The 12,969-nt window shown below is 43.1% G+C and overlaps 1 protein-coding gene across 3 annotated transcripts in view; it reads left to right on the top strand.

The window, feature by feature from the left end:
* gabrg1 (gamma-aminobutyric acid type A receptor subunit gamma1) overlaps positions 1 to 12,969 on the top strand; it is a 154,761-nt gene that overhangs the window by 135,798 nt on the left and 5,994 nt on the right. For all 3 annotated transcript variants that reach the window (XM_072568441.1, XM_072568451.1, XM_072568433.1), the window contains exon 8: positions 7,187 to 7,392. In XM_072568441.1, coding sequence (XP_072424542.1) covers positions 7,187 to 7,392 — 206 coding nt within the window. The remainder of the gene's footprint in view (positions 1 to 7,186; positions 7,393 to 12,969) is intronic.

Genomic DNA, 12,969 nt, shown 5'->3' with positions numbered 1-12,969 from the left:
TGGGAGGGGGAGTTGAAATATTGGGCCACGGGGCGGTTTGGTTGATTGGTGCGGGTGTCTCGGAGATGTTCCCTAAAGCGCTCTGCTAGGAGGCGCCCAGTCTCCCCAATGTAGAGGAGACCACATCGGGAGCAACGGATACAATAAATGATATTGGTGGATGTGCAGGTGAAACTTTGATGGATGTGGAAGGCTCCTTTAGGGCCTTGGATAGAGGTGAGGGAGGAGGTGTGGGCACAGGTTTTACAGTTCCTGCGGTGGCAGGGGAAAGTGCCAGAATGGGAGGGTGGGTCGTAGGGGTGTGTGGACCTGACCAGGTAGTCACGGAGGGAACGGTCTTTGCGGAAGGCGGAAAGGGTCGGGAGGGAAATATATCCCTGGTGATGGGGTCTTTTTGCAGGTGGCGGAAATGTCGGCGGATGATTTGGTTGATGCGAAGGTTTGTAGGGTGGAAGGTGAGCACCAGGGGCGTTCTGTCCTTGTTACGGTAGGAGGGGTGGGGTCCGAGGGCGGAGGTGTGGGATGTGGACGAGATGCGTTGGAGGGCATCTTTAACCACGTGGGAAGGGAAATTGTGGTCTCTAAAGAAGGAGGCCATCTGGTGTGTTCTATGGTGGAACTGGTCCTCCTGGGAGCAGATACGGCGGAGGCGGAGAAATTGGGAATACGGATGGCATTTTTGCAAGAGATAGGGTGGGAAGAGGTGTAATCCAGGTAGCTATGGGAGTCGGTGGGTTTGTAAAAAATGTCAGTGTCAAGTCAGTCATCACTAATAGAGATGGAGAGGTCCAGGAAGGGGAGAGAGGTGTCAGAGATAGTCCAGGTAAATTTAAGGTCAGGGTGGAATGTGTTGGTGAAGTTGATGAATTGCTCAACCTCCTCGCGGGAGCACGAGGTGGCGCCAATGCAGTCATCAATGTAGCGGAGGAAGAGGTGGGGAGTGGTGCCGGTGTAATTACGGAAAATCAACTGCTCTACGTAGCCAACAAAGAGACAGCCTTAGCTGGGGCCCATACGTGTGCCCATGGCTACGCCTTTGGTCTGGAGGAAGTGGGAGGATTCAAAGGAGAAATTGTTAAGGGTGAGGACCAGTTCAGCCAAAAGAATGAGAGTGTCAGTGGAAGGGTACTGTTGGGGACGTCTGGAGAGGAAAAAACGGAGGGCTTGGAGGCCCTGGTCATGGCGAATGGAGGTGTAGAGGGATTGGATATCCATGGTGAAGATAAGGCGTTGGGGGCCGGGGAAATGGAAGTTTTGGAGGAGGTGGAGGGCGTGGGTGGTGTCTCAAATGTATGTGGGGAGTTCCTTGACTAGGGGGGATAGCACAGTGTCAAGGTAGGTAGAGATGAGTTCAGTGGAGCAAGAGCATGCTGAGACAATGGGTCGGCCAGGATGGTCAGGCTTGTGGATCTTGGGAAGGAGGTAGAACCGGGCAGTGCGGGGTTCCCGGATCAAAGTTTCACCTGCACATCCACTAATATCATTTATTAGTGCACCTGTATATGTCAGCACCTGTATATTACAGCACCTGTATATGTCAATAAACATTTAATTAATTTTAAGCATGATACAGGGTCAAATGTCATAGTCTTATCAAACAAATACCATTTGCTGAAGAAGCAAATGTTGCAGCCTACAGAGGTGAAACAATGTGGTCCAGGTAGCCTAACAGTCAAGATTGAAGGTATAATACAAGCAACTCTACAACAGAAAAAAGCAAAGGAATGCTGAGGGTCTATTTGTGATTTATAATCTACACTTCTCACTTTTAAACGTCGATTTCGCTGCTCCTTGGATGCTGCCTGAACTGCTGTGCTCTTCCAGCACCACTAATCCAGTATGTGCTATGTTTGGGTCAGTCCTTTTCACTCTGACTGAGTCTAAGGGCCTAGTTAGATGACAGTGTGAGAGGATCAACCCTGGTAAGTCTATACAAGAATGAGCTCTCATCATTAAGGTGTAGTTATAACCATGATAGGGATTAGGTACAAATTACATTAGTTTGTTAGACGTTGTTCCTAAGTCAATGAGGATAATGTGGATAAAGCATGACAACATCAGAAAAGGTGGTACTTCATACATTCTCTAATGTGAACACCTTCAGAGTTATTACCTTGTTTAATACTCGATCCAATCTTTTCTCCCATAATTAACATTAACCAATACTCAATCTTCCCCCAAGTCTTGGACTTGGCAAATTCACACATACTGAAGGTTTCACAATTCTTGAAGAATGTGTTCTCTTCGAACTTGGAATGCTGATAGGTCATAGTCATGGAGTCATACAGCACAGAAACAGTCCCTTCAGCCTAACCAGTCCATGCTGAACCAGTCCTTTCCAATCCCCAACTAAACTAGTCCCATCTGCCTACTCTAGACATTTTCCTCTCCTCAGTCATGGTGCTGAAAGATTGCTGCTTGCTCAGCATTATCCCTTTCACTAGAAGACAAGACTATAATTCCACACTGGAAGACAAAGAATTGAAATGTTGGTCTGGGACTTAAGCTGTCTGATCATCTCTCATCAAACCAAAATATGTAATTCCAACTTGTTCTGCAGACAGTTCTGCTGTCTGAATAACTTCAGTGAAATATTCCTCACTGAGCTCAGGTGGGTTATACTGCTCATTCTTATTGTCAATATTTGTTCCTTCTCTCAAACTACACGTACTTCTGTCATTTAAAGATTCTGCAGTGTTCACAGGGATGTAAGACATTCCACTTAGCATTGTACATTTCCTTCCTGTTGATAAAATGAAACAGTTCTCTTAAGCCAATTCAAGTATGTCAGTAGATCCTTTCGTCTTTTTCGGTTCAGCCATGAGTCTAGGAAGACCAATGAAATTTCCTACCAGCTTCCTCTTGCCAAGTTAGATAACAGTCATTTGTTACCAGACCACCTGTTTTCTGACTGGCTTTACTTTGAAGTGACTGGGTATCACTTGGTTTCTTGACCTCTTAAAACCAGTTAAATACTTTCTTCTACCTTTTGGCTATTTGGGGTCAAGGCATGCACTTAGGCTTAAAAGTGAGAAGTGTAGATTATAAATCACAAATAGACCCTCAGCATTCCTTTGCTTTTTTCTGTTGTAGAGTTGCTTGTATTATACCTTCAAAATCTTGACTGTTAGGCTACCTGGACCACATTGTTTCACCTCTGTAGGCTGCAACATTTGCTTCTTCAGCAAATGGTATTTGTTTGATAAGACTATGACATTTGACCCTGTATCATGCTTAAAATTAATTAAATGTTTATTGACATATACAGGTGCTGTCAAACTTGAGTCAGTCAGATCACCAACTTCCCCTCAGAGTGCATTGAGTACTTTTTCTCATGCTTCTGGTTTGAATGCATTAATATTACAGGAGTCACCATTTGACTTCTTTCTGCTCTGTAACAGCAGCATACTTCTGCACGTCCTCTGGAAGTGGTCTATTGTTTCACAAATACATCAGTCATTTGGAGACGGCTTGTCCTGTAGGGCTTTGTTGTTCCTTCGAGCTGACTCTTAGCTGACCCTCATTCTTTCTTTTTGACTTTGTGTCAGTTCCATCATCTTTCCAAGAGAATTTCTCTCCACAAGGCAGACCAGTTTTCCCAACGCAAGCCCATCTCATTAATCATCTACGTCACCTCCACAGCCCCCCTTCTCATCTGATTTTAGCCCCATGCTACCACTTTGTGAACCCAGATGGCTCAGCTCACTACTGCCAGGATATCCAGGAACGGACTGGCATCTCTGATGTTGGCACCACCTTTTAAAAGCCATTGTGCACTCAGGCAAGCATTGTGTTAAGCTGGAGTTGCCCTGCATGGTTCCTGGTATTTGAGCCTTTATCCCATGGGTACATGTGATTGGTATGCATGATGCATGCCCTGAGATGTTGTGTCTGGTGTCCAATATTGATGAATAGAGAGATAATTAATGAAATTATCAATGGATTATTTGATCCTGCATTTTTCTGTTAACTTATTATTTCAAGAATAATGTTTGTTCTCAAAGTGAGTTAATTGTCAAAAGCGTGTAGAAATCCTTCAAGTATATATGAGCCTTCATATGTTTTGACTATTTATAATGTCATCATCTGTAGGTCCTATGCAATACAATTGTGTATTTACTTGTACGATAAGTACTTTACTATCTGATTGAAGCAAATTGGTATCTCGAGAATTGTTTTCCCCAGGATATCCAAACATATGTTCCATTTGATCCATCTGTGCTGTCAAATTTTGTAAGTCACATTATTTCTTCTGCCAACTTGTCTAGTTTGTTATTTAATCTTACTGCAGAGTGTAAAACCTTGAAACCCTACCCTATTGCTGCTGTAATATCTTTTCCATGAAAACATTTACTTCTGGAAGTAGCACCACTGCTTTATTATCCTTACCTGAAAGCTTTTATACAGTGCAGCATAGTGACGTTCTATTCTTTTCCTTCTTTTAAAGCTTTTAATCCTGTAACATAGTAATGCATATAAAACTGTATTTCTTCATGGGATTTTTGCCAATTATTTGCAGTCATTAGCTGCCTTCTGCATACAAAATAGAGACATCCTGCCATTTCACAGGCAAAACCGACATTTTCCCCACTCTCCCAGGGCCTAATGCACAATACGCATCCTTTTCCACAATTCCCCCAAATAAAGCCTAGTGCCTGTGGCCTGTTAAAAAATACTTCCATTTTGAAATGAAAATTAAAGTATGGATCTGCCAAACCACGCTCCCCCCCCCAGTTTCAAAGGTCTTCCAATCATTGACTTCTATTAAACTCTGTTTCAATCTTTAAACGGCCCTTTTTGTTGTCTTCATTTTGCTTTATGATGTTCCCAGTGCTGAGACCATAGTATAAAGTAGTTCAGTGTGCCTTATGATGCCCATTCGATGTGACAGCAAAGCTCATTAAAAGATGTCTACTCCTATTTTTAATTCTGGTCTTCTCAGCCTGATATTTTTGGTCCATCTATTTTTCCTTACCAAATGACTCTAAAACAAGGACCCTAACTTTATGGACAGAGACCTAATATGTTGACTTGCTAACTAAACACCTAACCAGGCAATGCCCCTATAGACCCTGGCTTTCCAATGAAATCTGTGACTGTCAGATGTTACTTGTCTTTAAGCGCTTTCTACCCTCACTGATTCTTCTATGCTTCTTACCAGGACTAAAGTAATGACTACCATAGAGTGTTGTTTCTCCCAAATTTGACATTTCACAAGTTTCTGTTGACAGTTTGTTAGACAAGAGCATGCAGCTGTTGACTGTCTATGTAAGTAGCTCTTAAAGCAGTTAATTCTTTAAAGCTGTAAACTCATTTGGTCTTCTGGAAATTTCTTCTCCTTTGTCCATTCAATGTTTGCATTGTTTTGCCTACGATGACACCCATCACTCCTAACCATGTCATACTTTAGGGCATAAAGACATGCCACCAATCCTCATTTCTATAACTGGTTCAAAGTGCTAATTACCTTACAGTGGTAATGTATTAACCATTATTGTGACCTAAAAAAAGGCTCTTAGTTTATTAGTTACTAAGAATATAAGGGGATCCCGGGATATAAGTTTATATTTCATGAGATTCATGAGATTTTGTGGGCGGCACGTTGGCACAGTGGTTAGCACTACTGCCTCACAGCGCCAGAGACCCGGGTTCAATTCCCGCCTCAGGCGACTCTCTGTGTGGAGTTTGCACATTCTCCCCGTGCCTGCATGGGTTTCCCCCGGGTGCTCCGGTTTCCTCCCACAGTCCAAAGATGTGCAGGTCAGGTGAATTGGCCATGCTAAATTGCCCGTAGTGTTAGGTAAGGGGTAGATGTAGGAGTATGGGTGGGTTGCGCTTCGGCGGGGCGGTGTGGACTTGTTGGGCCGAAGGGCCTGTTTCCACACTGTAAGTAATCTAATCTAATCTAATCTAAAGGGGCAGCTATGCTCATTGAGCGCAATGTACTGACTCTAAACCTTATCTCAATCCACCCCAGTGTGAACATCAGCCTAATGCAGTTTCCAATATCAACTCTTTCAGAACCAATGCTCTATACAAAACTGATACTGGCATTTGTCTTCTGGGAAGCCACCCAGTCTCCATTAGGAAGTGCCATTGAAATGGGGCTGGAGTGTGTTTGGAGCAGCCTCCGTGATCTGGGGCAGCGCAAGTCCAAAAGCCCACAGTTCTTTCTCAAAAGGTTTCTCCTACTTGTTGAAGCTAGTGCATTATAACCGAGTGGTTGATTGAGGAGGCCCTACCACTGCACTGAAAACCGTATTGCATTTGAGATTTACATAAATGGAAGGGATATGTGCTAACCTTTCACATTCCAATAATGTGTCCATCCGTATATATATATATATAGTGTTCTATGTATAAATACGCCCAGTCAGCAAATCGTAAGTGGTTGGAAAATAAGGTAGGATCATGCACACCTTAGCTGCATTGCTCCCTCAAACTCAAAGAAACAAAATAAAAATGGGCAGGAAGTCCCAGCCCCTCCCTTTATTTAAACCTTGCGACATCAACCCAATGCCTGACCTACAATCAGGAAGCATTCAACTTTGGTTAAACATTTCTGTGAATTTAATTACAAAGTAAGCATTTGCACAGCAGGAAACCAAAGAACAGCAGATGCTGGAAATCAGAATGAAGGATCTGGTTCTCAAGAAAGGTCACTGAATCTGAATCATTAACTATGCTTTCTCTCTACAGATGCTGTCAGACCTGTTGAGTGTTTCCAGCAGTTTCTGATTTTGTTTCAATTGCAGAGTACTGTCCCTGACACAGTCTGACCACGGATCTAAAGTTTGACCTTAGCGATGCCTAATACTTCGGTTAATTGTCTTGATCAGCTGGGTTTTAACACTTTCTTTGCATTTGTCTTGGTGAGATGTATTAGAAAAATGCAGCGGAGAAAATGAATCCTGTGTCTGGTTGTTCCTCCCTGTGATTATTTCTCCAGCTACTTCCCATTGCAATGCTAATACTAGCAGCCATGGAAAAATGAGGATTTCTGGTTTTCCTATTGGTAACTTGTGGAAGGTGTGCATGAACAAAAACCTGCAGCAATGATATTTGAGGCAACCAATGCAAAAACATCGATGGACATTGGATGGACTTTCATGCTAACAAGTTTTGCACATTGAAGACAAAATCTCACATGTTGCGTGGTATTTATAAGTATTTTCATGTTTACTAGGTATTACAACAGTTCTAACTATGACGACACTCAGTACAATTTCACGGAAGTCGCTGCCAAAGGTGTCCTACATCACTGCCATGGATCTCTTTGTATCTGTTTGTTTCCTTTTTGTCTTCGCTGCTCTCATGGAATATGGGACCCTACATTATTTCGTCAGCAACAGAAACAACAGCAAAAAAAAGAAGCAGAAATCCAAACCATCTGTAAGTTGTTTTTTAAAAATAAACTTATTTTACTGAAGATCAATAAAAACATATTAGACTTTTTTTAAGAAAAGCTAGTTGAATTTTAGAAGATGTTACTTGTACCTTGAAATTACACATAAACACCTGACATGATTACACAAAGTCCTTTTGTCTCCCATCTTTGAGCATCCAACCAAGCCATTAAATATCTGCTTTTCTGGATGCATGTTAAAGGTCCCTAGGCATTATTCAAAGAAACTTTGGAATTTCTGGTCTCTGGATAACATCCATCCCTCAAATAATACCAATTAACCCAATTATCTGGTCATTTAATCTCACTGCTCATTGTCAGACCTTGCAGTGAGTAAATTTGGCTGCTGTCTTTACTACATTGCAACAAGTGATTATATTTCATAAGTATTTAATTGCCTGGAGTGTATTGATAAATGTAAATTCTTTCTTTCTCAATGAATTACTGAGTGTGTTGATGTCTGTTGAAGTAGCAGCCAAAGACATTTCAGATGCTAGTCATCATGCAGAAATTTTCAAGGCTTTAATATCCATTTAGGAAACATTGTCAGCAAAATAAAACAACATTGTAATATGATTATAATGTCTGTTTTCATTATTGAAGAGAATTATGTGATTAAAATGGCTGAGTTGGTTGTCGACCATACAGCATGAAGAATAGTGTGCTGCATATTTATAACATGGATTTTGTGACCAATATTGTAGCAAGATGTGGACTGATGTGCCACTCGACAAGTTTTGTTGTATGCTGCTGTTAAATTAAGAAGAAAGTTAGAGAAGCAAAGAGAGGGCATGAATAATATTGAAAATTAAAATCCGTTTTGGTGCATTTGGTGTAGTCTGCACGTATTTTAGTAAGAGTGACAGGAATTTGCATGGTAGAATGGTTAAAAACGTAAACATCCATGAGATCCTAGGGAAAGTGGCAATGTAGAGCTGAAATTGCCTTAATAGCAGGATACAAAGAGTAATAGCTAATTAATGTTTTTGTGACTGGAAAACTGTTTCTAGTGAGATTCTGCTCGACACAGTCCTACAACCCCTGCTTGCTAGTCATAGTCCTACGGGCTTTACTTTTTATGGTTTATATCAATCATGTAGGCTGATATGTTGGATTGATTAATGATTTGAAAGATTGATAAACTGGTGTATGCTTATTAGTAGGAAAAAGTGAGGACTGCAGATGCTGGAGTAGCAGAGTTGAAAAATGTTGTGCTGGAAAAACACAGCAGGCCAGGCAGCACCTGAGGAGAAGGAGAATCGACATTTCGGGCATAAGCTCTTCTTTAGGAATGAAGCTGGTGTGCCAAGCGGGCTGAGATAAAGGGTAAGGGGGAGGGAATTTGGGGGAGGGGCACTGGGAATACAATAGGTGGAAGGAGGTGAGGGTGAGGGTGATAGGCCGGAGAGGGGGTGGGGGCAGAGAGGTCGGGAAAAAGATTGCAGGTCAAGAGGGCAGTGCTGAATCTGGGGATTGGGACTGAGATAAGGTGGGGGGAGGGGAAATGAGGAAGCAGGAGAAATCTACATTCATCCCGTGTGGTTGGAGGGCTGGAGAAATCTACATTCATCTGCCTACTGAACACTTTAACTCTCCCTCCCACTTCGCCAAGGACATGCAGGTCCTTGGCCTCCTCCATCGCCATACCCTGACCACACGACGCCTGGAGGAAGAGTGCCTCATCTTCAACCTACACCTCCACCGCATCTGCTCCCAGGAGGACCAATTCCAATACCGAACAACCCAAATGGCCTCCTTCTTCAAAGACCGCAATTTCCCCTCCAACGTGATCGATGATGCTCTCCACCACATCTCCTCCACTTTTTGCATCTCTGCCCTTAAACCCCACCCCCCCAATCGCCACCAGGACAGAACCCCACTGGTCCTCACCTTCCACCCCACCAACCTCCAGATACATCATATCATCCTTTGTCATTTCCGCCACCTCCAGACAGACCCCACCACCAAGGATATATTTCCCTCCCCACCCCTATCAACGTTCCGGACAGACCACTCCCTTCGCGACTCCCTCGTCAGGTCCACACCCCCCACCAACCCAACCTCCACTCCCGGCACCTTCCCCTGCAACCGCAAGAAGTGCAAAACTTGCACCTACACCTCCCCCCTCACCTCCCTCCAAGGCCCCAATGGATTCTTCCATATCCGTCGCAAATTCAACTGCACCTCCACACACATCATTTACTGTATCCGTTGCACCCGATGTGGTCTCCTCTACATTGGGAAGACAGGCCGCCTACTTGCGGAACATTTCAGGGAACATCTCTGGGACACCCGCATCAACCAACCCAACCGCCCCGTGGCTGAACACTTTAACTCCCCCTCCCACTCTGCCAGTGACATGCAGGTCCTTGGCCTCCATCGTCAGACCCTGACCACACAACGCCTGGAGGAAGAGTGCCTCCTCTTCTGCCGAGGAACCCTCCAACCACACGGGATGAATGTAGATTTCTCCTGCTTCCTCATTTCCCCTCCCCCCACCTTATCTCAGTCCCAACCCCCGGATTCAGCACTGCCCTCTTGACCTGCAATCTTCTTCCTGACCTCTCCGCCCCCCCCCCCCCTCTCCGGCCTATCACCCTCACCCTCACATCCTTCCACCTATCGTATCGCCAGCGCCCCTCCCCCAAATTCCCTCCCCCGTACCCTTTATCTCAGCCCGCTTGGCACACCAGCCTCATTCCTGAAGAAGGGCTTATGCCTGAGGGCGATTCTCCTGCCCCTCGGCATTTTTCAACAATGCTTATTAGTAAACAAGAAAACATAGAAGAAAGAAGGCGATGCCTGTGCATTTTGACTTAAATCTTCCAATATGAGTAGTTAGCACTGACACTCCTTAGGTTGTTGATGCACTTTGGTACCCAGAGTAAGTCCCCATGTACAGTCAGCTCTGCTATAACATGGTAGTTCCATTTTCATGCAATCCCATGTTGTAAGAAAATCTTGTAATAGCAGCACCATTTAAACTAATGGGGCCGGAATGCCGTTCTAACCAACATACCCTTTAAAACTTAATGCTGTAGAGATAGTGTCCCCAATTCATCCATAGTGTATAGCAAATTCATGTTAACGAAGCATACATTGTAGTGGAACAACCTGTAAACACCGCTGTAGTACTTCTGCAGAAAATTTAGAATTCTGATTTCCAGTTTTATTCTGCCCAGACTGCTCTAAGATTCCAGTGCCTTTGGGATCAGACAGCCAAAATCACAAGATCATGATTATATTAGACATGTTTTGTTTTTCCTGAAACAATTGACTTCCAATCAGCAAGTGAAGTCAAATGGCTGTCACTTGCTCTGACTTCACTTGCCTGAAGATCCTTATCATTTTAGGCTGAGGAGTAGTTGGAGCACCAATTAAATGAAAGAAAGTGATTAATGAAATGGGCATTACAAGCATAGCCAACTTGAATCATGTCATTTGTTCAGAGCTCAGGGAGTCCCGCTTGTGAATTCCACATGATAATAATCATAATATTCTGAACAAACCTCCCCCCATTGCCTGCTTCCCTTGGCTTGAAAAATTGTCACGGTAGGGAGAATCAAAAATAAAAATGTTGATAAAGGCACAGCAAGACATCATAAGGTATAGAAGCAGAAGTTGTCCATTCAGCCCATTGAGTCTGCTCCACCATGCAAGGGGATCATGGCTGATCTGATTCTCCTAAACTCAACTTTTCCTGTCATTCTCCATTACTTTGATTCTCTTGCTGATTAAAAATCTATCTATCATAGCCTTGAATGGAAAGGCTACAAAGAGCAGAAAATAGGCACAAAGCAGCTTATGTTTTGATTATGAATTTGATTATGAAGGGATTATGAAAGGAAACTTGCCAGGGACATGACAATCAACAGAAGAAATTTTATAGTTACATAAAAGGAAAGCAGATAGTCAGGAGTAATGTTGGCTGACTAAAGACTGAAAGTGGGGCTATTGTCAATGACCATTGGGAAATGGCAAACATGTTGAATAATTACTTTGCCTCGGTATTTACAGTAGAAACAAGATAGATTGCTGATAGCTCTGAGGAAATTAATAGTGGGTGAGGAACAGGGACTGAATAAAATTCATTTAAGTAAAACATCATTAATGAGGAAATAAATAGAATTGAAGAGTGACATATCGTCAGGACTTGCCGGTTTCATCCGAGGTTATTAAAGGAAGTAGGGGACCACATTGTAGACACCCTAATTATAATCTATCAGAGTTCCCTGGATACAAGGGTCATCCCTCTGGATTGGAAAATTGCACGTCACTCCACTTATTAAGAAGAGTGAAAGAGGAAAACCAGGGAATTACAGACCAGCTAGTCTAATATCTGTGGTGGGGAAATTGTTGGAGTCTATAATCAAAATGGGACAACTGAACACCTCAAATTTTCAGTTAATCAGGCAGAACCCCAGCATGGATTCATGACAAGTAGGTCACGCCTGACAAACCTCATTGAAGAGGTGACTGAGGTAGTGAACAGGGTCTATGGATGTTCTTTATATGGACTTGCAGAAGGCATTTCATAAAGTCTCACATTAAAGACTATTAACTATGGTAGAAGCCCACAGAACTGAGGGCAAATTACTGACATGGCTGAGAAACTGGTTAAGCAACAAGTGACAAAAAGTAGTGATAATGGGTAGGTATGCAAATTGACAGGACGTGACAAGTTGTGTCCCACAAGGATTTATGTTAGTGCCTCAATTGTTGCATTATGTATTGATGACTTGGTTAATGGCATAGAAAGTCATATGACGGCACAAGGTTAGGCAGCATTACAGACAGCGTAGACGATAGCATAAAATTACAAAGGGATGTTGATAGACTAGGTGAATAGGCAAAACTATGGCAGATAAAATTCAAATAATCAAGAGTGTGGTTATCTATTTCAAACTGAAAAAGAATGGATCAGGGCACTTTCTTGATGGTATGAAGTTAAGTACAGTGGTGGTCCAAAGAGACTTCAGGGTTCAGGTGCATTAGATCTTTAAAATGGCATGAACAGGTGCAGAAAGCAATAAAGAAAGCCAACAGAATGCTGACCTTTATATCTAGAAGACTGGAGTACAAGGATGCTCAAGTTGTACAGCAGCTATACAAGCCCTGGTTAGACCCCGTTGGGAGTACTGTGAGCAGTTCTGGGCAGCACACCTTAGGGAGGATACAACAGCCTTGGAGGGAATATGACATAGAGTCATAGAGATGTATAGCACGGAAACAAACCCTTTGGTCCATCTCATCCATGCCGACCAGATATCCCAACCTAATCTAGTTCCATTTGCCAGCACTTGGCCCATACCCCTGTAAACCCTTCCTATTAATATACCCATTCAGATGCCTTTTAAATGTTGCAATTGTACCAGCCTCCACCACTTCCTCTGGCAGCTCATTCCATCCCGTACCACCCTCTGCGTAAAATGGTTGCCCCTTAGGCCCCTTTTATATCTTTCCACTCTCACCCTAAACCTATGGCCTTTAGTTCTGGACTCCCCAGGGAAAAGACTTTGTCTATTTATCCTATCCATGCCCCTCATAATTTTCTAAACCTCTAT

Source organism: Chiloscyllium punctatum, chromosome 1 (genome assembly GCF_047496795.1).
Source record: "Chiloscyllium punctatum isolate Juve2018m chromosome 1, sChiPun1.3, whole genome shotgun sequence".
Classification (NCBI taxonomy): Eukaryota; Metazoa; Chordata; class Chondrichthyes; order Orectolobiformes; family Hemiscylliidae; genus Chiloscyllium; species Chiloscyllium punctatum.
Note: the sequence above shows the minus strand (reverse complement) of the source record. Positions and strands in the feature narration are given on the sequence as shown.